The sequence below is a fragment of the Theropithecus gelada genome, chromosome 18, assembly GCF_003255815.1.
Source record: "Theropithecus gelada isolate Dixy chromosome 18, Tgel_1.0, whole genome shotgun sequence".
NCBI classification, from domain to species: domain Eukaryota; kingdom Metazoa; phylum Chordata; class Mammalia; order Primates; family Cercopithecidae; genus Theropithecus; species Theropithecus gelada.
The window spans coordinates 49709795-49735694 of NC_037686.1; the positions used below are offsets into that span (position 1 = coordinate 49709795).

Here is a 25900-nt window from a genome sequence, read left to right on the forward strand (position 1 = left end):
TTTCTTGTATTTAAAGTTATATTAATTATCGATATTTTAAAAATCAAAACAGTTCTTACGGTTTCACTCTTTTTTAACTTTGCATGTAGAATTTGCCTTTCAGGGAGCCCATTATGACATTGAGTTCTGAGTTTTTCATAGCTGGAACAGGAAGTATGAGTCAGAATTCTCAGTGAATTCTAAACTTTCCAAAGATGAAACCCATAAATGGCATTTGTAGTTCTGTATTAACTCGTACTCACACCTTGAGTTGAAGGCCTGTAGTGTATTTAAGGAGTAGTCTTAGGTTTCCTGGTTGACTTCCTTTGTAATTTAACCTTTGGCGAAGCAGTTATAAGCTCTGACACCTGAACAGTCATAAATTAAAAATCTGTAAGTACAAGTATTTTATAATACCATGTCAGGCATCTTAATGTACAATGCTGTATCTAACCATTAATCTCAATTGACTGTTAAATGGAAATGTTTAGCACAAAACTATTATCATATTATAAAAAACCGTTTAAAAAAATGATGTCCTTATCATTTCCAAACTATAAAAGCAACTAAATATGTGTTAAATAATGTTTCTTTGTTAATAACCTTCATTTAAAAAAAAAAAAAAGCAGAAGCACACTTTTGGAGAGCATGCATTTACCATATAATATTACACTTACTACGTAATGTTATAATCTTAATTTTAACATCTAAAGTGATCTGGCAACTATCACTCTCATCTCTGAGCAAGTAAAATATTTTTATGGAAAAGTAAAATAGTGCCTAGGAGTATGAAATTGTTTATACCAGGAAAAACTGATAAACTTTAAGGTTTCAAAGACACGCTAATATGAAATCTGGAAGACTGTAAGCCAGTGACTTATGGTGGTTCTTCTAAGGGATGGCATTTGACGAGTAAGTATACTTGGGTAGGGTTTTCAGTTTTATTATAAGTACCCCAAAAATGGTGGTACTACAGGTAATTTTTAGTTTCCTTTTTTATATTTTTCCCTGTGTTTTTCAAAGAAAAAAAATTAAATCAGGGGTGTCTTATCTTTTGACTTTCCTGGGCCACATTGGAAGAAGAATTATTTGGTCCACACATAAAATATACTGACACTAATGATAGCTTATGAGCTAAAAACAAAATATCTCATCTTTTAAGAAAGTTTATGAATTTGTGTTGGGCCACATTCAAAGCCATCCTGGGCCGCATGTGGCCCATAGACCACAGGTTGGACAACTTGATCTAAATAAAAACTATGCTTCTACTAAAAATTATTTTTGCTAATGCAAAGTTCGTATATAAAGTCTATTAAGCCTCAGAAGTGTGTCAAAACTATCTTCTCATACACTTATTCCACAAGGAAAATACTATATCAAATGGAAAGCTTCTGGTTGAGTTTTAGATTTTTTTTCTTAAAAGTGAATAAAGTTAGTATGCATAGTATTAAAGAATGCCCTTAATGGCATCTGTAATAAGGCATAGAATGTTATTTTAAGGCACGTGCCTGTGGGTCATATGCATGATAGTAATTATGAGCAGATTACTAACGAAGTGCATTCTGTGTTATAAACAGAGAGCATCACAGGATTCACATCTGCTTGGAAAGAACCTAAGTTAAAACATCAAAGCAGGTTTTGGGTTTTTTTTCGTAAAGATTGTAATTATTTAGATAGCTCGTCAGTGGTAGTGCAACAAGTGGGCTTGTGTTATTGATTTTCACCTGTATTACCACAACATTTTTCACTGACAAATATTAATTGCTTATTAAGTACTAAAGAGTTTGATGGTCCAAATATTGAATTTTGTAATGAATTGGCCTTTTAGTTTGCTTATGATTAAGCAGTATGATTGCATTAAAGATACAAAGGTTTAAGCCAATATATCTCCCACTTTAAGAACATTAAATAGATATTCCTCTAAAATTTAATTTTAGTGATTGGATATTTAATTCACTTTCCCTTGCATTCAGGTAAATTACCTTTGGCCAAACTATAGGGAATGCTTATGTAAATATGAATTGTGTGGCTGTAATTAGTAGTAAAGTATCCAGCACTTTTTGCATTGATTTTAGTTTATGAATACAGAGAATAATTGAAATTTGTATCAAAACCAAATTGGTGATTATGATCACTAATGTAGATTTTTTTAAGTCATTAATTTGGTTAATTTTTTTTATGGCCGAGAAGAATCTGCACATCTAAGTGAGCAACCATATATGTTTACAGTACATCCATAAATATATACAAGTTCCAGTTTAATTCCTTTTTGTTATCTTTCCTAACTTTTAATAGTATATTTTTCTTTTTATAATTATACTTGGAGAAATCTTAAGTATATTATACATTGGGCTTTCTAAAACATAATTTGTGGATAGCTGATGAAATTTAAACAAAGTTAAAATTAGAGAAATTAGACTGTCAGTTTTGAGTTGGCAAATATTGGTAGATTAAAATGTTAAATTTAATTCAAATATGTTTTAGACTCCAGAAATTTGACTTTTTAATAATTGATTTTTCTGATCACTGAGTCAGATAATTACTACTTGATAAAGGATTATCATTTAAAAGTTAAAATACTATCAACCTTCAAAGCAATTTTGTTATTAAGTACATTACTTTATCACAAAATCCTCTTTTAAAGGTGATTTGTACATTGGGGACCACCTTGAAATATTTAATTTACAAATAAAATATTAGATAAAATATTGTATTTCAGGTCCACAGTGTGTAAAATGAGCCCAGGTCTGTCTTTTCTGCCCACCCCTTGTGCTGCTAGTGTCTCCTGTCATTTTTATCCTCTTCCTTTTGGTCTTTTCACTCTATCTGCTCTTCATGGATTTTCTCAACCATTTACATTGGATCTTTTAACAAGCATTCCTGGAGAAGCTGCTGTGTACCAGGAACAGGGCTGAGTGCAGGGTGTATGCCTTCCACATCTCTCTATGTGCTGATTCCTCCCAAATCTGCCTTTCTTTTCATCAACCTGTTCCTAAGCTCCCAATTCATCTTCCTCACTTTCTAACAGATTTCTATATGCTCAGCCCCTCCACCTGAATTCCCACACTGAGCTCATTATTTCCCCTGACACCTTACCACCTCTCCCTATCCCCCGCACCCACCCCAGGGTCTTTTTTCCTTTGTGCCTTCCCTTTCCAGGTCGCAGCAGCACCACCCGCCCCGCTTGCCCGCTCCTTCCTGTCCATGCCCACTTCCTCATTCAGCTCCCCATTTCTCTGCTACGTTTGCTTCCCAACCAGTCCTTCTTCCTTTCTGTTTCTCTCTTCTCCACCCTTTGCAGAATGTTCTTAAAACTAGTCTGATCTGACCATTCTCATATTTAAAAACTACAGAAAACTCCCTTTTGACTATTAAATAAGTCCACATTTCTTGACACCACAAGAAGGCAGCTTATAGCCTGGCCATAGCTGCTTTTCTACTTCATTTTCAAGCCTGCCTCTCTCCACCTCTCCTCACTGCCTGGGTGCTCCCCTAGGCAGAGTGACACAAGAGTGCTGGCCGTTTTCTTGGACCCCTCTGAAGTCTTCACTTGGCACATGTCTGCTTAGACTCATCTCTTTTTCTTCTCACCAACTTCTGGTGGTCCTTTAGAGCTCAGTTCAAATACAACCTTCTCTCTGCACCTTTTTCTGACATCTCCCGCCGCTGCACAGAAACTACTGTCTCCTCGTCTGTGTTTCCGTGACATCTTCTGCACATCTCTATTACGCTATTGATTGCACCATACCATAGTCTCTTACTGTCAACCTGTTGGTCTCCCATTCCTAGATTCACGGGCAGAGGTCCTATCTCATCTTTATACTCTGATACCTTGCACAGGACCTAAAACAAAAGTCTCGATAAATATTTTTAACTACATTTTCCTAAAACTATTTTAGAAAATATAGTTTTTCCTAAAAATCATATTTTTAAGGAAAGGTAGGCAAGACAGATAATATTATTTTACAAATAAGCAAATCAGAAAATTGTTCCTGTTCATAAAACCAGCAAAGACAAATTTTAATCCACTACATGAAAGTGGATAGTCTAAGTATAAGTCAGAGGACTGACAAGTAATGTCAGTGTTATTTTGCCACAGTAATTACTCTGGGAGATTTGCAAATGCAATTGCTATATGAAAAAAAATACAATATTGCATATTTTATGAATATTATGATTTTAATAGTAAGAAAAATGTTGGATGTTATATCAAAAGTAAAAAGTTAATTTTATCTTTTTGTAACTTGGTATTTCTTTTCTTTAAATTATATTTTTATTGTATTTATTTTGAACAATACAGTTGTTTTACTATTAAAGTTGTATTGGAAAAAGTAAAAATGTGAAAGGAGCTTTAAGTTAGAAGGTATTCATTCTAGATCAGTCTCTAATAAGTCACCATCAAGGGAATTCATTTTTTTTTTATTTCAATAGGTTTTGGGGGAACAGCTGGTGTTTGGTTACATGACTAAATAACTTGGAATTTCTTAACAAAAGAAATGAACCTTGTAATGCAGAACAACATGAATTAGGTTATGTTCCAGACTAATCTGATTTTCTATTTTAATAAGTGGAGAGGCATAATAAACTACACATCAAAGTGTAAAATTTCTAAACCTGTAATGTGTCCTATTGATATGTTCTATCATTATCCAAAATAAACATGAGTCCAAAGGTGTGGTAATGTTGAATTCATATAGGTATGAATTATAGAATTTTATGTCATAATTTAACACTTTCAAGTCATTTCTCTTTTTGGAATGGTGAAAATGTTAAATACTTTTGCAACATAATTTTGAAAAATATAAATTCTCTAGCTTTAGTATAACCTACATCAGACAATTTTGTGTCACCAGGCGCTATACCAGGCAAAGGAGAGGTGACAAAGGAGAGGGAACACATGTGAAGGTCCTGACCTACTGCTCTTAACCAAACCATCTTCCATTAACCATAACCCAAATGAAAACCCACGAAAATGCCAAGTCCCATCATGACGGACATTTACTTAGGAATGTGATTGCTGTCCGGCGAGTTAGTGTGTATGGGGGTCTGCTGAAGTCCTGCCATGTAAAGGCCTGAAATGTCTAGAGAGGGTGGAGGTAACCAAGACCATTCATGCTGCTAAGGAACTCCATGTGGAAGCAGGCGGGGAGGGATTTATTTTCGTAGCACAGTATAAGACTTCTAGCATGTGTTCAAATAGTTTTATTAGAAACACTGAAAAAAAATTTAGCTTTTAGGTTTGCCCGAATCTGAAGAAAACATTTTGTGTGACTTTTTAAGCATATGCAAGTAAAACTTTAATAAATATTTCATGTGAGCAGTGTAAATATTTGATAATTTATTCATTATTCTTTTATTTAAAACTGAACCACGTTTATCTAAATTATATTAGTATTCAGCAGTAGAGTATCCATGAATCATCTTTAAGCATGGCTCTATAATTATATTTTTAAATGTTAAATTATATCAAAACGTTATGTTTTCATTTATGTCTTTAGGCTTTTTTAATCATTATTGAGTCTAAAAGTTGTACAGTACAAACATACTGCTGTCATTTTATTAGCCAAAAATTGGTGGTGATCATATAATATATTAACTTGTGATGTTTGGGATTTTTAGCAAACCTAATTTTCAAAGTATGATTCTATATAATTAATCATTTCAACATGCAAAGAAAAGACATATCAATTCCGTATAATTTAATTGGATATTCTATTGTTACTTTGTCCTGGAAATATTGGGCCTAATAAATCAGAAGAACAGGGAAGAGCAAGGCTAGTTCCTGATTGTCTGCGGCAAGAAAAGGGGAAAGAGGGGCTTAGACATTAATAGGTGAATTAATGTCTAATTGACGGAGAACTTTTCTTTGAATCTGAAAGTTTCCCAGTTAAATCGAAGGGAAAATACTCCTAAAATCAGTACCTATTTTTTAGAGTTTGCTGTGTGATGATTACAACATTTTAAGTTTTAAGTTTGGTAAACAACAATTGGCTTAAATGTTTATTCTCTATTTTTCCATTCATAAAACTTCCTTTTAAAAATAATTTTGATAATTTATCATAGATCTTAGTGAAAATATAAGCCTCAATACCATAAAAAACTTATTAGGAATGTCAAAATTACAATAATACAATAGTTTTGAGCATGTATTTTGATTCTCACTATTCCTAGATAAGGGTGTCGTGTGTATATATGTGTATATGCACATGCATGTTGATATATAACCCCCTACAGAAGAAATATTGAAAACTATTGCTTGTGTCATAAGGATTGTCAATATGTCGATATTGAAAAGCTTTAATTCATCAATGTCAGCTTGTCCTCGAATGACATATAAGTAACTTTTAGTAACTGAAACTGTGCAGTAAACACTGAAGCTATTTTTAAGGAATAAAGAGAGCCTGTTTAGGCATTATATCTTACAATAAAACTGAAGATAGCTCACTTTATTATATTTATCCTTAAATCTATTTTCCATGAAGATGTTAAAATGATATCAAGTCTGCTTGTTTTTCCCTCTGAATATATATTATTTTCAATTGGATGGTGATAGAAAATAATTCATTGAATAGTTTCAATACCTTGGCTTGGAAAATGCCAAAACAGGTTGAGTTTATAACATAAAGTTGGCATAATGTGAATAAAAAGCATTGCCTCAGCCCTCCATCAAGAAAAGAAATTATAGAGATTAACAACCTGTTTTCAACTCTCAAATCTCTGTTCAAAATCTGTAGAACCGCCAAAGGGCAGCATCTAGACTTACGTGCTTAGACTGTAGGAGATAGTACACCCAGTAAGAAAAGTTGAGCTCTTTTCAATACTAGAGAGTTTTAGGATTGCATTTACCATGTACTTCCATTTTGGTCAATATTTTTAGTTTTTATAGTTTGGGTCCCAAGTGAGAAAGAAACAGGTTCCTAACTCTAATTATCCTTTCTTTAAAAAGTGCTTATTTATGGTCCTTGTAGGAAGGTATTGCCTCTTTGGGGTACAGACAAGCTGATAGGAGGGTGAAAGCCTTCAGGCACTGAGGACCAGGGAGGGAGGCTGCTGGTGAGAGAGATGGGGCCACCATCTCTGTAATCTGGCCTGGGCGTCTGGGGGAATCAACACAGGTACCTTCCTCCTTCTTAGCCAGTGAAGAAGGCCAGGACAACTCTGTTTTAAGAGGTTTAAACTCCTGGAGGTGGGTCAAATAAAAGAGTGTTTCTTCACCCTCACTGTGGCAGTGGGCCAGTGGACCCTGCCTCACCCCACACGGAGGCAAGACTCCACTGGGCAAATGGGCTTCCTATGTCCCAGGCGGTGCTGTCCTCCCAGCCGTCCTCACAGGGATGGCAGGGCAGGGGAGATTGCTGTGGACCAGGACAGCAGCAGGATAGGAAGGGAGGTTGGGCTAATCCAGGGACCTTCCTGTGTATGTGGAAGCCACCTCCCTGCCACATGGGGTTGGGAGTCTAGGGGTTCTGTGAGGTCCCCTGAAATTCAGAAGGGTCTGCAAGGTGGGCTGGCTGACTGTTGCCTGTCCAGAACGAGGGGACGGACAGTTCCCCTTGGCAAGCCCCAGCACCACCACAAGCTCTTGCTTCCAAGCAGCCCTGCTGTAGCTGCCTGGGCTGGGGCTGCACCCAGCCTCCAAGCACCACCAGACATCACTCAAGGTCTTTGTTATTTGGTGTGGCAAAGTCACTTATAAGTGTTAGTGTGTAACATACATAAGACTTTCTCAGCTGTAGGAAAGTCAAGCTATGGAAATTGAAGATCCAGCAGTTCATAGCTTTCTTTTACCTGGTATTCTGTGAGGCAGCAGACTCTGGCACCAGACTGCCTGGATTCTAACCCAAACAAGTTATCGCACCTCCCTGTGCCTCGGTCCCCTCATCTATGAAGTGGGGAATAACATAGTCTGCTTATCTCATTGGGTTGATATGTAAAGATTAAGAAGTTTATGTGAAAGTATCTGGAACAGCACCTGGCATATCATACATGCTACAGAAGTTTACCTTCTTAGTATACTTTTTGGATTCTCTATAGCAGCAGTCCCCAATCTTTTTGGCAGCAGGGACCAGTTTCATGGAAGACAAGTTTTCCATGGACCTGAGTGGGATAGATGGTTTTGTGATGAAACTGTTCCTCCTCAGATCATCAGACATTAGTTAGATTCTCATAAGGAGTGCACAACCTAGATTCCTCACATGCACAGTTCACAATAGGGTTTGCACACCCATGAGAATCTAATACTGCCACTGACCTGACAGGAGGCAGAGGCTTGCTTACCTGTCACCCACCCTCCTGCTCTGTGGCCTGGTTCCTAACAGGCCATGTACCAGTACCAGTCCATGGTCCAGGGGTTGAGGACCCCTGTTCTATGGTATAGCATAATAGTGCATGTTTACCTTCTATGTACAATTTTAACATTTATTTCAAGGATGACAACAGCTGTTTTATACTTGACCCTTGCTAAATCCACTTTTTGTATTAAAGTATTAAGTTATTTGATGCAATTTTATCAAGACCCAATGGTGAGACAGAAACTAACTTCTTTAAGCACCCAGGTGATATGATGTAAGTGTTGAGAATTAGTAAATTGGAGAAGAGAGAAATAGAAGAGAGTTAATGAGCAATAAATGAATGGGAGTACATGTTTAATGAAAATAAACAGGGTGCAAAATGAGTACTGATGTCTTCTGGAAAGTGGTAGAAGAGGCTTTAGAGCAGGGGCTAATCATCTGGGTTTTTGTCAGTGGATGCCTCTCGAGATGTTTCTGCACCCTCAAGACTCTGTCCATTGGCTGAGGTGTGCACATCTCACTCTCCTAAAGATAACTGGGAGCACGTCAAATGTCAGCCATCTGCATGCCAACAACTGTACAAGTTTTTCCTTTTCAAGGAGTTCTGGTAAATTATCTTTTAATGGTGATCATCAGCCACAATTGCCATTTTCTGATAAAATAAGCATATGCTGGCCAGGCTGCATAGTGTCATGAGAAACTGTAATGGCATCCGATCTCCTAATTCCAGTACTCATTCTGGTTTGAAATTCCACATCTTGGCTGGGTACAGTGGCTCACGCCTATAATCTCAGCACTTTGGGAGGCCAAGGCAGGTGGATCACTTGGGGTCAGGAGTTCGAGACCAGCCTGGCCAACATGGGGAAACCCTGTCTCCACTAAAAATACAAAAATTAGCCGGGCATCATGGCACGCATCTGTAATCCCAGCTATTTGGAAGGCTGAGGCAGGAGAATCACTTGAACCTTGAAGGTGGAGGTCGCAGTGAGCTGAGATTGTGCCATTGCACTCTGCATTCCAGCCTAGGTGACAGAGTAAGACTCCATGGAAGGAAGGAAGGAAGGGAGGGAGGGACGGAAGGAAGGAAGGAAGGAAGGAAGGAAGGAAGGAAGGAAGGAAGGAAGGAAGGAAGGAAGGAAGGAAGGAGAGAGAAGAAAAGAGAAGGGAGGGAAGGGAGACAAAAAAAGAAATTCCACATCTTGAGGCCAGGTGCTCACACCTGTAGTCCCAGCACTTTGAGAGGCTGAGGCGGGTGGATCACCTGAGGTCAGGAGTTTGAGAGCAGCCTGACCAACATGGAGAAACCCCGTCTCTACTAAAAATACAAAAAATTAGCCAGGTGGTTGGTGGGTGCCTGTAATCCCAGCTACTCGGGAGGCTGAGGGAGAAGAATTGCTTGAACCTGGGAGGCGAAGGTTGCAGGGAGGCGAAGGTTGCAGTGAGCCGAGACCGTGCCATTCCACTCCAGCCTGGGCAACAAGAGTGAAACCCTGTCTCAAAAAAAAAAAAAAAAAAGAAACTCCACATCATGAAATGTCGTTGAATAAGGTGACCTCTAAGATACCATCCAACTCTAAGATGTCTTGATTGGAAAGCTTGGAGAGAGTTTAAGGAAAAGCCACTGAAATTATTAAGAAGTTGAGAAATAAGACCCGAAAGGAAAGGTTATAGTTACTGGGATTTTTTTTTTAATCCTAAAAACAAAAATTAGGTAAAAGAGGGGGGCAGATTGCTGCAACAGCCCTCGAGCCTTTAAAAGGCTGTCACACTAAGATTGGTCACCAGCTGTTCTCCATCTCTACTGAGGCCAGGACCAGAGGAAGCAAGCTTCAACTGCAGTGTTTTGGATTTAGATTTGATATAAGGAAAAATTTCCCGAAAGCACACATTGTTAAACACTGAAAAGGGTCCTCAGGGGAGATTTGGGAATCTTTCTCTGGAGCTATTTGAAAACAGAATAGATTTTCATGTCTGACCTGCTTCACCATAGCCCTGTCCACACACAGGACAGAATGGGTGACCTTTCAGTGTTCTTGGCAGCACCATGTGGTCTTAAGAGCCTATGCACAAAGAGACTTGAGAAGGCTTAGTTCATCGTGATAATTAAATTGGACTTGAGCCTTCTAATCGGCCATAGATGAGATTATCTATTTTTTAATGGTGTTATTATCTGCCTAAATTATTTGTTGAATCTATAATTTGTTTCCTTGAGCAGATGAACCTTAAATATCTAATAAAATTTTCGCAAATTGATTGCTTGGGAGAAAAGAAGGGGGGATTTTTTTTTTCCTTGAACATAATTAATTCTTAACTTTTGAACTCTTCTGAAATGGCTCTTTTTTGATGAGCCTTTCCCTTGCCTAACAGAGCTGTCAGTCAGAGCGATGTCTTTGTCTTCTCTCTACCTTGAGCAGTTACCTCCCTGCCAGCCAGCCAAGAAATCTACAGGCTCCCGTATTGGGATGTCAGAAAGGCATGCAAATCAGAGCCTGGTTCCCCCTCCTTAGCTGCCATTTTCTGACTTCAGCTGCTATTAATATGTGAGAGATACCAAACATACAATGAGTGCTACAAGCACCCGCTGCACCTCACTTGGCATTGCCGGGTATCATTATGTGGGAGCAGCACTGGGAAGATGTAGGTATTTGCAGGTCTTTGGTATTGCCTCTCCTTCTCAGAGTTCTTCCTCACTGCTGAGGCACTGACTGCCTTGAATTTCTGGCCTGTCTCACCTATTTCCTGCCTCCCTACACACACAGACACTTCATTCAGGCTCACCCTAAAGTCAGGGCATCTGCCATGCTTGTACCTCATGGAAACAAGCTTGTCCTGTTTGCCCTCTGCCAAAGCACATTCTAGGGAAAATGCCTCAGGTGAAGGCATAATTGTGCTTTTCGAGATTTCAGAGGCTATGTGCAGCCAAGTGGGGAGGACATATTTCGGCTCAGCAGACCTTTCAAGCACCCCTCAAATTGCAACTGCCTGACTTAATCTAAAGTCAGCCACGCTGCTTCCTGAAAAGCCCACAGCCACATGGGCCGCTACCCTCTCAGCCCCTCAAGACCTTGGGGGCCGTCAAGGTTCAGTCCACGCTCCTGCATTTTTCCAGTTTATGTTAGTAAATGTTATACAAAATACATGGGTCAGTACTTTATGAATCTTTCCCTTGTGCTGGCATTCATGATGGGGAAATCTTACCTACTTTTGGAAATCGTGTTTTCATAATTTATGTTAAAATTAAGAAAATGGTTTAGGTAGGATTTTGTGTTCCCCTTTAAAGAAAAAAATGATGAGACCTACAAATAAATATAAGATGTTCTCTTTCGTTTTATTCGACCTCAAAGTGGGTTGGTTTCAAGTCCCAAACTTGTCATTTGGAAGCTGACAGATCATGTGAAGAGCAGTTTTAAAGAGAATATTCTAGAAAGTCATGGCTTTTGTTGACACTAAATCATTTTAGAAATTCTTATTTCTGTTTCCTTCTCTGTGCAACTGGGTTAATTATTTTTCTTTGCAGAGCACATTGAAAATGTATGTTAAAAACTGTTGGGTGCATTAAGTATTGTTCATTATTCTGCTTCTCAGTTCCTTTTCTTTAATGAGAAAATGGGGTGGGGGTGTTTAACAGTTCAACACTCTATCTCCTGCTAGGAATAATTGTTTGATTTTTTTTTTAATTGTTCGTAGCACTTCCTGAATTTGATTAATTTCTTTATATTCCATTTCTGTCTTTTCAAGACAGCAATTTCTTTGACTGAAAATATAACAAGGCATGATACTCTTTCGCATATAAAAAGTCTACCATACCTCTTTTTATGTTGAAACTTGTTGTTTTTTGGAAAATGTTCTTCAAGGTCCAGCATTTGAGACCCAAACCATCCAATCCGCCCCATCACAAAGCACTAACAAGTTCTCTGCAATCCTCACAGCTGCATCTCTAATGCCAGAGTAGCGGTTAAAGTCAATTCAGGTGGTGCCTGCACAGATCTTAGAAGTTCAGAGAATCTGAACAAAAGACAATGGCAACATTTCCATTATAGTGAGGGCTGAAGCACCTCTCAGGCTGAGATTGTAATGAACTCACCAGATGTACCAAGCCATTTAAAACAGCGAACTTCCCTGCACTGCTTGAGCGGTACTTGCTCTTACGAGACAGTAGGTCTGTCAGCTGCAGTCAGCACTCTGTGGTTTTTCTTTAGGTTGCTTTAAAAAGCCAGCCCTGTGGGGCATCTAGCAGCATCATGCTGTGTGTGCATGCGCGCGTGTGTGTGTGCGCACGCGTGTGATGCATCATGCTGTGTGTGTGTGCATGTGTGTGTGATGTTCTGATCCAAGATGTAGTCCCCCTTTGTCCAAAGAAGACTTTAAAGAAAGTTAAACTCAGTATATGACAGGACTTCAACAAAAGTTAAAACGGAACAGTGATGAGTAAAATGAGTAGGAGGAAGTATTTATTACTCGATATATAGGATGAGCATAAATTTAGTTCTGAGTTTCCTGGCAGTAAAGCAAACCAGTGTTAGGTTATGTAATTATTGTTACATGATAAAAGAAAGCAACAAATTTATCTGGAAAGACAAACATTTTCCCAGCAGAAAATTCCAGGCTGAACTTATTTCCCAAGATCTTCTATGAGAGCCACTTAAATAACTGCTCAGTGTCTTCAGCTGACATAGAAGTACTCTTCACATGGATGTTTTAAATACTCGCCAGAGGAAGACAAAAAATGGAATATTTAGAGAAGACTGTTCTGAAGGAGCAAATATGGTCCCAGTGAGTCTGTTTTACTACGTTTACAAAAAGCTAACAGCTAGCCTCCAAGAAAGGGGTGTGAATGTGTCCATTGGGTTGTAACATCCTTTGGACCTGCTGGTTTATAGCCGGCTCACTGTTGCGTTCTCTAACTTACTGAAGCAACCTTCTGGTTGCTGATTAAGGAAGGATGCTAATCTGAAGGAGGAAGGCTTGGCATTCTGTTTTGAAATTGAAGAGCCCAATCTCCAGAAGGAGGTTCAATCCACCTCTTCACAGAGCCGGGCTTTGAGGGCTTTCAAGAAGGGCCAGTTTTTCTTAGAAGAAAAGTCTTCCCACAGTTTTAGATGGATATTGGGATCCCAGAGCATGGAAGAAACTTTGAATTTTGAATCAAATATTTGTAATAGAAAGGTTGCATTAAATGCCAGGAGGGACCAGGCAGGAAATAAGTGAGCTAGGCAGCCTGGTACACAGGTCTTCTTTTGTGTCAGTGCTGGGCTGGTGAAGTGAAGGGCACATGCTCAGGCTGAAATGCTCACCACCACTCAGCCCTGGCTGATGCTGCCACATGTGAACAGAGGCCCAGTGTTGCCCGATCCTCCAGTTTTTCAGGAGAGGCTGGAAATCTTGATTTTATGTAACATCTGATCAATTAGAAAGATGGGCTGAAAAAAATTTCGTTTTTTTGCACTTTTGCAGGCCAAACCAAACACATCTATTATCTAATTTCAGCTTAAGCGTTTTGAGTTTGCAGCCTCTAAGTCAAGGCCTTACTGTCCTACTGTCTTTACCATAAAGTGGCCTCAGATTGGCCCAATGTAATTTCAGACTTTTAGCAGAACTGAATCTTGATTATAAAAAATGGTTAAAAATGCTTTCCCAATGCGCTGATTAAACTGACCTAGTAAGTGGGAATGACCACTTTTTCTGATTTAATTGGTTAAAGGCTTTTTTCCTGCCTGAGTGATTCTCATTCCAGAATAGTTGATGTTAAGCTGGTTTCTCGCAATAATTATTCAGCAAGTGCACTCCATTTCTTAAATTAGTACATTTATGGGCCAGCATCATGAGTAATCACATCTATTTAATCAAATGCCACAGTCTGAAGTCTGTGTTTATAGGCAACCTGGTATGCTACATGATGCTGATTCTGAGATGTGTGATTAGGCATAGTTTTGGAGAAGTGTTCATTTAATGGTGTACTCAAGTGGTTGAGTTATATGACTGTTTATATGTGTCTGGTCATCTCTAAGCAAGCAGGAGTAACAAAAATATTAAAAGTATTGAATTGTTATATGCCATGCATTGTACAGAACACTATGTATTACCTCATTTAACCTTTACAAAGCTCTTTGAGTTAGATATTATCATTATCATCATCATCGTTCCTACTTTACAAACATGCGTACTCTGAGATGTTAAGTGTCTTCATTAACTGGCCCTAGGTTCCACAGTTAGTATGTAGTGGAGCTCATATGCACACCCAGGACGTCTGGCTCACATCGTTGCTCTCTCCCTGCCCAGAGCCCAGTTCTGTACCAACATAACTCTTTTTTTTGAGTGTTAGAAAACAAGTGTTATTTGGGGACACAACAGTCCCTTGAAAGTCTAATGACAAAAAAGGACAGAATGCAAAGGCAGCAAGGAATGTGCTTGTGTCTCTACCCCTGTTTTCCCTCTTCTTCCTCATCTTAGGCATTCAGATATGTAGTATGAAAAAATCTTCTGAAATGCACAGTACCTATGGGCCGAATCACATAACAAGCCTGATGCTCCCACTGAGACTCAGGGCTCACAATTCTTTATCAAAAATGACAACTGGAAGCAAACCTGTCCTGAATTTTCTTAGTTTAGGGGCACATATTTCCTATTCCTTTCTAGACAAAGGGAGGAGACCAACCTGCAGCTTGTAAGCCGGACTGAATATTGGTTAATGTGGCAGAGGTATGGTTTTTAATAGTTGAGTGCAGGGAGATTAATACAGTATTGCTAATTTGCTTAGTATCCAGTGTCTTCTGTAATTATTAATATCATCAGACTTGAGTACTGTTTTTATTAGGAGGGACCTTCTATCAAAGACCTAGTCTAAAATACAACTTCCTTTTTATTATTCATGGTTAAATCAATGATCGCTATTTGGCAGAGGTTCAAAACTATCCCTGTTAACTTGTTTTTAATGGTATTTGATTTATGTGTGTGCCCAAACCTCCCACATGTGTGTGGATGTATATTTACTAATTGCAGCTATATGCATTTAAATGCAGTGTTATTGCTAGAAAATGAAGCATAAAGCATGAGCAGTGTATAATTATTAAGGAGATGAAATTATAGCCTTTAACTCCTTCCAGAACAGGGATTTTTATAACACAGCTTTGATTGTTCTTTTATTTCAGATGAGCAAAGTTCCTGGATACTTTTGGTGATCAGTTTCTTACCTTTCTAATTGTGAAATTCTTCCCTGTGGCGGACGTAAATGAATTAGCACATTGGTTTGTCTATTAACATATGGTTTTTCTTTGGGCTCATGCTGCCCTCCCAACTAGGAGGCAGGTGGACACCTCAGAACAAGATTGAAGCCCTTGGAGAGTTCCCTCAATGAGAGAATGTCGGTTGCTTGGCTTACTTTTCTAAGCTGACTTAATAAACAAAGAAGACAATAGCATCTAATACCCATGATGTAACTTATTCAACATTGAATGCATTTGTGTGTATACTTGTAATTGTCCTGTGGAATGCTTGCCATTCATGATATCTGAATTTTATTTTAGACAATCCATGGACACAAGGGACCAATCACTGCAGTGGCTTTTGCTCCTGATGGAAGATACCTTGCCACCTACTCAAACACTGACAGCCACATTTCTTTTTGGCAGGTAAGGGTAGATGCTCCAGGGTCTTAAAGCGTATACTGCGTGATATGGCTTTGGTAGTAAGCCTTCCTGTTGAGCCTACCTGCCGGCCCTCCTTCCTGTCCTCCCTCCCTCCTTGCAGCAAACATCCAGTCTGTATTGATTGCTGATGATGTGCCAGGCACTAGCATGCAGGGTGCTGAGAATACAATTAGCAGTCTGGAAAGAGGGACATCTGCTCTCACGGAGCTTGCAGTCTGAAGTAGACATACATAAATAAGCAAGCAGTTATGGTCCCAGGGGAGCCTGAGAATAAGGCTGTGGGAAGGCTTTTCAGAGGAAGTGACACCTAAGCTGAGGCTTGAGTGGTGTGGAAGAAGGGCTGGGTGTTCAGGGTTGGTCAGGAGGTGTGGGTGGTTAAGAAGGGGACACAGGTGCACGAGTTGCCGTGAGCAAGGGCCGGCATGTTTGAGGGCCTGGCCCGAGAGGAATCAGGCAGGAGAAGCCTCACTGGCTTCACCTATTCATTTACACAAGGTCCCTGGGTCTGGGACTGTAACAGGGCGTAGAGCATAGGATAATAAGGTGTTTTCCTAGTGTTCACCTCATGTCCCTTTTACACTTATCTCATTTTTCTTTGCATTCTGAATTTCCCGCATAATACTCATAATTCTCAAACTGTTCAAAACATTTCTTAAGATCTCAAATAGTCTTTGGTAAGCAGTTCATGAGAATGCCTATGTTTAATTCTGAATAAAATGAACACTAATTTTGAGAAACTAATTTTGGCAATAGAATATGTTTTCTTCTCACTGCTTAATTGCTATCCCATCTTCTTTTTAATTACCTTACTCTTTTAGTCCCGAAAATTACCAAGAAATTAAATATTACCAACACCCCCAAAAAAGTTAATTTAAAATTTTGTTGTTTTCTTTATTTTCTTAGGATGCCAGTGTGTTTTATGAGATTCAGTTTATTGCTTTGAAAACTAAAACAAAACAAAATAAAAGTTTAAACAAGGCTTCAGCAAAAAATCAATAGGTAATAAAATGTAAAATGGATACAATAAATTACTTAATTAACAACATGCTATTAAAGCATGACAACTTCAAAATCCGTCACAGACTTCTTCTACTTTTATCTAATTTAGTTTTCCAGTTTATTTTCTCATTAGCCTTTCTTCCAAAATATGTCTCCAACATCTTAATTCGCTCATATTAAACTCTCTTTATCAGAGATCTCACCCAGCCCTCATTTCCCAGTGAATAACCACAGCACTGGTGTTTTCCTCTCCTGAAATTCCACAGTGATTCCGTTAGGTGTCCAGAAACTGGGCTTTTGCAGCAGTGCTTCTTTAAGGAGTTTGCCTACTGATTTTTTTTTCCCTCCCTACTGATGTCTAACTCAGTGGCCTCTATTACGTCAGCTGTACCTTGATACAAATTTTCTTTTATTTCCTGTTCTCTTGGGATCTTGGAGGAATATTTATATAAAGCTCCACTCATTCCACATTTACTGGGTGTCTGAGTGATAGGTGCTGGCCTGTGCATTAGAGACACAGAGATCAGTAAGTCATGGGTCCATGCTTGCCAGAAACCTGTGTTCTGTGCAGGGTTTCTTCTTTGGAATAAACAAACAAAACACCTCTTTTTTCCAACTTTCTTTCTGCTAAGAAAACATAATTTGTTATATAAGAAATACCTCACATATTAGCCAGATTTGAAACTTTTTCCAGTATTTTCAGGAGTATTTTAAATGGAATTTTCTAAATGGTAAATTATCTTTTTTCCCTTCGATCTTCAAGGTTTTATTTGGATATGTTCATCCCTTCGTTGAATATTTTTCTATTTATATCAAAATTACTGCCCAGGTCACTGATGGGATTATGGGTAACATCCTTTTCACTTAGAGATCAAGCTCGTGTATTGGATGGCATCCTCTTCCGTTTTACTTACAGATCAAGCTCATTTATTAGATGGCTTCCTTTTCAGATAACATCTTTTCATCTTCCAGTTCCTCTCTGAAGCCTCCTGCTGTTGACTCTGGGCTTTGCCAAGCACACTTACATCTGTGTGCCTGGACAGGTGGCTTTGCACACAGTGGGGCTGCAGCACATGTCCTTAGTCCAGAAGCTCACCTACTACTCCAAGGGCTGCTTCCTGTTAAACTCTGCACATGCCAGAGCCAAAGCAGCCCAGGCAACACCCCGGTCATTCTTGCCTCTAAAACCAATGTCGGAATTTAAAATACAGCCCATTTCTTGATGTTTATGTTATACCAAACTCAGACTTGAAATTTTAATGGAAGACACAAAAACAAGTCCTTTCAGCTTTCTCAGGAAAATGCAATGAAATCTCTTCCAGAAGTGTAGTTGTCTTATTTGAATTAAAAAGAGTTCAGAAAACAGTATTAGATCTACTGCTGCTCTCCCCAAATGGACTTTGCTGATTTATTTAGATGCATGTTTCGTTGTAATGATGTAGGAGAATACTTTTATATTATTCCAGTAAGTGTACTGTAATATATTTTGAAAACTTAATGAAGTCTTATTAATACAGAACCTTACTAAAGCTATCAGCTATTAAAATCTTTGCTGAGAAATGAGTGTTAATGAGAAATATTGGTTGGATAATTACTCAAGTGAGACTTAGTAAGGTCTGTGTCCTGCCTTACTTACATTGGGAATAGTATTAAAACATTTCCTGTTGTGATGAATTATATCTGTGTTTCTGTGTGTTGAGAAAATAATCTTCACAGAACCAGTTTTGTGAAGAATTTTTTTTTGACGGGAATAAAAAAGCCAAAGTTACATTTGAGTGAATTTACATTCTCATCTGTCAAATGATGTAATTTGGCAGTCATTCAAGCCCTTTGATTTTCTAACCCCACCTAATTTGAATATTTCACTTCTCTGTATCCATTGATATTTGAGCAAGAGGAGGAGTTTGGTAATGAAATACAGTCACAATTCTCTCACCCAAATCTTACCACCACTGTCCAGCAAATATCCTGTTTCAGAAATGCTGATAAGAAGTTAGGTAGATACTGGTTTCATTTATTTTAATTTGCTCCATTGTATAGTAGAATACTGTTCAGCCATTGAAAAGGAATAATGTAAATCTGTAGTCATTAACAAGAGAAGATTGCCATCAACATTTTGTTGAACAAAAAAGCAAATTCTGAAACTACATGTTAATATAAGCTTGTTTATATAAAATTTATTAAATCTGCTTATCTTCATCTTTATGTACATGTGGAGGTCTGGAAGGTTGTTTACCAACATTTTAACAGTGACTGTCTTTGGGAAAAGATATTTCAGGGGTTTTTTGCTTTCCTTTTTGTACTTTTCTTTATTATTTGAATTTTCCACAATGAGTATTTACTATCTTTGCAATCAGGAAAAAGTGAATGTTACCGAATCTCATAATTCCACACAGTTTGCATTCATTCAGGGCTCAAGATGTCCTTACCTGAGCATCATTTGTCGCCGTCGCTGGTCAAGAAAACATTAATATTGAATAACAAAATTGTTAGTTGTTTCAGAGAGAGTCATTTGCCTGAGTTTATTGGAAAAACTAATACCCTTCCTATAATACTTCAGATTCATGCCAAATTTGAAGAGGTCATAGGGAAAGGATGATCTTGCGCAATCAATTTTAGTGAACATGGGGGTCTTTACTGTTCCACATGTATGCAACTATGACGGTTATGTTCCTTAAAGAATTTCACGTATCCCTATTCTCAGGCAGGAAGGCTATTTGATCCAACCAAAGGCATTTATCAAAGTAGGGGTGGCTCAGGTTATAAGAGGAACCCAGTTGTAATGGCCTTTTCTAAAATCTTTACATCTAGAGTATTCCCATGAGATATTCTCTCCCTTTTCATGTTTAGCTCTCAATCCATTTTTTTTTTTTTTTTTTTTTTGAGGCGGATTCTTGCTCTGTCGCCCAGGCTGGAGTGCAGTGGCACGATCTTGGCTCACTGCAACCTCCGCCTCCCGGGTTCAAGCGATTCTCCTGCCTCAGCCTCCTGAGTAGCTGGGATTACAGGAGCCCGCCACCACGCCTGGCTAATTTTTGTATTTTTAGTAGAGATGGGGTTTCACCGTGTTGGCCAGGCTGGTCTAGAACTCCTGACCTTATGATCCACCCACCTCGGCCTCCCAAAGTGCTGGGATTACAGGCATGAGCCACCGTGCCCGGCCTCAACCCATTTTTTTTGTTCGTGGCTAAATTTGAAGAGAGGAATTAAAAATAAGGAAGTGTCTGAGCATTATATGCCCCTTGCATTTTGAGTTACCAGCAGAAGTCAAGCTTCGTACATATATTCATAGAAAATCTATAAAGAATGAAAAATACCTTGTAGTTATTTATCAACTGAGAAATTAGATTTTTTTCTAAAACACACTATGCCTGTTGAGGCCAGTTAATGTTAACCAGCAATCTTCTGGGTCATTTGGATCTATCAAGTCAAGCTCACCATCATTATTTATATTTTAACTATTTGGGAACATCCAAGAAAGCAATAAGGCATTGATTTTTATCTTTTGGGAAGTTTTTGGGAAAAGGAGAGAAGGAAGCAAAGAAACAGGCTTCTGAAAGGGTGACAGTAAGGAACTGCCTGGCTGGAAACAGGAACCAAACTTTAACAGAAAGAGTTAACAATAACCATACATTTGGTTTTAAAATGTGACCTCGTACACTAGTGATTTTTTTTCACCTCTGTGTTGTGTTCGGCACTATTATTAATGCAGGAAAATCAGTAACATTAGTCATCTTAAAAGGGTTATTACTCAAGATGATTTAAATTGTGAAAATGTCAGTGGAGCCTGCACACACTCTGCTAGAGATGCCATGATTTACGCCCTCTGACACCATCCTGCTGCTGAGGAGGGCTGGAAAAAGGAATGGCTTGTGTTTTGCAGTGATCCACATGCAGGGGATGATGTCAGTGATAACACATCTTAAATGTCCTAGGATTTGCCAGTTTCATGGACCCACCGTTGGTAGATGTTGGATCATAATCTGCATGCTTCATGCAAATCTCTAGGAAGTCTTACACATTGAGATGGAGGTTATACTGGAGAGAAGCATTGGAAATGAAAATTAGTACAAAGAAAAAGTATTATTTCTGAGACTTCTTTCCAGATTTTCAGTATTCTTTCCATGTGATATTATAATAGCACACATGATGCGAAAATATTTTAAGTAATATTTAGAATCTAAAGAAATCTTCAGACTCAGTTGCTTAGGAAACAGTTCACGTAGACAACTACCATCAATATTTAGTACTTCAACCTGAATGCATAGTTGTTCATGATTCATAATTTCCATGTTATTTTTCATTTATGTGAATGGATTAAGAAAAGCTAAAATTTAAATCCTGAAAAACTGCCAAAAAGCAGAAATCATCAATTGATAAAAAGGTATTGTCAATAAAATATTAAGAGCGGACTCTCCTTCGTATAATAGCAAAACAGTGAGGCACAGACACAGTGTTGAGATGAAATTGATTCTGGTTCTGCACTTTATAATAAGCAAGAGCTTCCCAGAAAGCGAGTTTTTAAAAAGCAAGTAAGGAGTGAAGGTATTAGTAGGTGGGAAATGGGGGTGGAAGGGAGTCTTGAGCTTTATTTGATCCAGTAAACTGTCACTCTGTCTACTGCTTAACCTTGCTTCCTTTTCTTGAACTAATTCCAAATCCCAAAACTTGTCTTCGCTGACTCATCCATCAGGGAATGCAGTTAGCATTGTGGTAAAGAACATGAAAGTCTTCAGTTTTAAATGTCCACAATGTCCAAATGCCTGTGTTGTCTAAATGAACCATTTTATTAAGAGCTATAATTTAGCTCTCTTCCTAAAGATCCATGGACTCTCCTGTTGTCAGGTTCTACCCCCATGAAATTCCTCTAGATTTCTGCATTTACTGTAGCAGCATCAGAACAATTCCAAGCACACCGAAAGGAACTTTTGAGAGGTTAAGAACAAGCTCAGGTGAAGGAGAATAACCATGATGGAGGAAAAAGTGGCCAGAAGAGATCTACCCAATCTCTGTGATAGGGAAAGGGAGAGGGCTGTTCAGGTGACACATGTGCTCTCCTGTCCCTCCAGATGAACACGTCACTGCTGGGAAGCATCGGCATGCTGAACTCGGCACCTCAGCTGCGCTGCATTAAAACCTACCAGGTGCCCCCTGTGCAGCCCGCGTCACCCGGCTCCCACAACGCCCTCAAGCTGGCCCGGCTCATCTGGACTTCCAACCGCAACGTCATCCTCATGGCCCATGATGGGAAGGAGCACCGCTTCATGGTCTAACGCTGCTGCCTGCCGCCGTGACTGCGTTTTAGCTCTCTAAATTCTCCAAGCCAATGTTGCTGTGTCCTTCCTCCCACCAGATTGTTCCCAGGGGCCTGCCCACCCCAGTGCCGTCCAGGGGTGCGGCCAGGTCTTGTCACTTGTGCATGCTTCTCAGGGGCAGACCCTGCTCGTGCTGTCTGTCGATTCAGAGGCACGCACACACGCTCTGCACGATGTGGCCATCCTGTCACCAGGTAGTTTTTCCCTGCCAGAGATGGGAGCGGAAAGCCAGCGGTTCTTGGGAACGCTCTTGTTGCTTGGTGCAACAGAAGCACAAAAATCAATAAACACTGTGATTGCACTCCCAGCCCAGATCAGCATTTTAGCCATCTCAACCCCACCTCTGAAGTGCTGCTTGAATCTGGCCGTTCTGACCCTGGGTGTTGAGGTCATGTGGTGTAGTCCTCATGATTGAAATGATTGCCCTTTGAATTTCCTAAAATATTGTTTACCAAAAAGATTCTGTGTTTACATGTTCTTTTCTTCTGGTGATTGCTAGGAAATTACTCAATCCAGTTTCCTAGGGTTTAGCTACCACCTTCTTTATCAACAGCTAACCAGATTGAGATTCATGAGAAATTATATACACACACAAAAATATTTTTCTTGTAGAAAATAGTTTTCCAGACACTTAGCCTTCCGAAGTGCTCATCTCTTGCTTAAATGATAGTGTATTTAGTAGTTTAAAATAAAAATAATCACTCCTTATGATCTAGTTAATGTAATTATCCAGTCACTGTAACTAATCTCTTGAAGGGACTTTTGTGATAAAGAGCCAAGTTCGGAAGCATAGCGTGTACCGGAAATGAAGACTCCCCTATCCACTGCTACAGATCCTGTTGAAGAAAGAGCTTACCCCTTTCCCCCGGAAGCCTCACAATCCTGTAGTTCCCATATGTGTGGCATATGTCAGTTATGAAATTATTATAATTCAGCCTTCAAACTACTACTGATCAACTAAAGGAAAGCTAATAAGGTATTTCTTTTAAACAAGTATTCTGGAAAAGTAATAACTATGGCACAAATGTTCAGGAGTGTATATAACAATGTGTGGGCTCTCAGTTAATTTATTTGAGCAGACATTGCAATGAGGGTATTCATTATGCTTCTAAGTAAGCTTTAACTATATCACTTGCTTCTTACATCAGATTGTGCTGGTTCTAGCTCATAATAATGAAAAAATAGAATAATATTTTGTATGAACTGTTTCTAACCTTGATCTGTATATACTTGTGGGGGGTTGTTTGGTTGCCTAATTGTTGATTGGTCCGTTTGTTGGGCAAAATCATTTATTAAATGCAAAAATAGAAAATTACTTGTTAAATTCAGAGAAAATATGTGAAGTTTACAAAGGAACCAAAATGATAATGGAAGAATTTAGTCTTAAAAGTTTAGGTTGTAAGAGTTTATCTAATATACAAAAATGTAGGATCAAGGTCTAGGAACAAACATTGGTTATTTCACTGAAACAGATTTTTAAAGAACATGTTAAGAAATTAAAACCACTAGAACATCTCTTTCATATTGATATGATGTTATTTCCATTGATGGCAAATCTATACTGTTCCTTGATTTTAGAGTTGGGTATTCTTTCAAAAGTGAATTTAGGCACATGCATGTACATTGTATTTATAAAGATTATATATGTAGTTTCCAAGGAAGAAACAAAGACCTATACAGTGTAGACTTTATTTGTTTGGTGAACGTGCTCTTGTGTTTGGTATAGCTAGAGAAATGTAAGGTAAACTAAAAGGCTCACTTTGTTTTCCAGTGGGCCCACAGTCTTCTCTATACCCAACATATGTTTACTTTATGAACTTAAATGGAAATTAATTTATTGTAGACTACATCTCTATTTGGAATGATGAGGTAAATGTATACCTTAGCATTTTGTTTAACAAAAACGTTCTGTGTATCAAGAAAGAGGTGTGGGAGCGGTAGGCAGCCTGCCGCCAACACACAGATGGCTCCCACCACTACGAAGGTTGAGAGCAAAGCCAGGAGGCCCAGAGGAGCAACAGCCCTGGGCCACGAGTGTGGGTCGGCCTTTCAAGTGCTCTGTATGCACAGACAACCAAGGCCAGTAGAAAGCTATGGCTGCAAAACCCTGGGGTGGATGATGTTTGATGATTAAATGGTCATCTCTAACTACTAAATATCTGCATTCTTGTTAACATAAATCTCTCCTTGGCTATTTTAATAGCCACAGTCCCAAACTTCATCCCAGCTTAGATTTCTCAGCACTGAGGTAAACTCTGTATTTTCATCCCAGCGTACACCTTTAATGTTTTATTGATTTCATTGGCACTGTATTTGGACCTGTCCTAGTATATGTAGAGACATATGTGGCTTCATTGGTAATTTACAAGCAAAAGATGACATGACGTGACACCTGTATGAAAATGTGATGATTGAACTCCCTGTGTATAGTGAGCGAATTAAAATGTCTGTCTCTCCAGACATTTCTTAATGATTCCACTTAATAGATTCTATGTATGCTGAATGTTCCTGTGTACATACGTGTGTTAAATAAAACAATTGTATTGAAAACTGTTTTTCTCACATTATTACCTTTTCCAGTGTTCACTCATCTTAAACACCCTCAGTTGAAATCCGTATGCTCCCCTCGCCCTGCTGCCTCTAAACATTCATTTCCCTGGAGAGCTGCCTTGGGAAAGGCAACTTATTCCCAGAGGACAGTAGAGCAGAAGTGCAGCGAGAAACTCTCCCTCCAGAAACTCAATGGCACCCTCTGTGGTTTGGGCAAGGGAGTTGCATGCCTGTTGCTTTATCTCCACCCTACATGCTCCCAAATGACTGTTAATGGCACCAAATCATATCTTGTCAGATTGGATGGCATGGGTTGGCTGCCTCTTGGGAGCTAGGCTGAGATCATTAAGTTCACTGCATTTCATACTCAGTTTGGAGTTGAATTTGAATCCCTGAGGTAAAGGGTATGATTGGTTTTCGGAAAAATCAAGAATAATAAAGTAGGTCCTTATTGCTCATAGAGGGCTATGTGTAAGTAGTGAATGTACTTCTTTTCTCTTAATTATTTCAGATAAGAACACAAAAGCTTGAATTGAGTCAATCATCATGTAACAGTATAATTTTCTATAAGAATTCGGTGAACATTTCAGGACTGGTGTGAGGCATCTTTGGCCCTATCAAATGCCCACTGTGGGCCCCAGGAAATGTTTTAACATCTCAGGACTTAAATGCATTCTTATAGGGAAAATAGGGGCAGTAACAGTTCTGTATGATCAGTGATCACATAAACTGATCAAATGTGGAAAGGGCATGACATTAATAGGAAGGTAAAGCCAAGCAGTGCTGGGTGAACTTTCACCTTTCACCCCTTCGGCTGACTGACAGAGCTGAGTGTTGAAGAAAATCAATACTTTGGAGCCAGGAGGGAAATATTTCCACCCTCTAACTAGAGAATGTATTTTGACAAGGCCAAGATAATCCAAGCTGCACAGGAGAAAGAGAAAAGAAGACTCATTTTTAAAGCCTGACACTTCAAGGTGTTTTTGTGCAATGGTTTAGAGATCATCAATACATACAAATACCAAAGGTCAAAAAGAAAAGCCAGAAGAATTTCAAAAATTAGATGTTCAGTTCTTTTTGCTGTTTACAAAAAAAAAAAAAGAAAAGAAAGGACTACAGA

General features: G+C 38.8%; 1 protein-coding gene across 2 annotated transcripts in view; it reads left to right on the forward strand.

Moving 5' to 3' along the window:
• The window catches only part of WDR7 (WD repeat domain 7), a 388356-nt gene extending 363576 nt beyond the window's left edge, over positions 1-24780 (forward strand). For both annotated transcript variants that reach the window (XM_025365405.1, XM_025365406.1), the window contains 2 exons: positions 15794-15898; positions 21985-24780. In XM_025365405.1, coding sequence (XP_025221190.1) covers positions 15794-15898; positions 21985-22188 — 309 coding nt within the window. In that variant the 3' untranslated portion in view covers positions 22189-24780. The remainder of the gene's footprint in view (positions 1-15793; positions 15899-21984) is intronic.
• The last annotated feature ends 1120 nt before the right edge of the window (positions 24781-25900 follow it).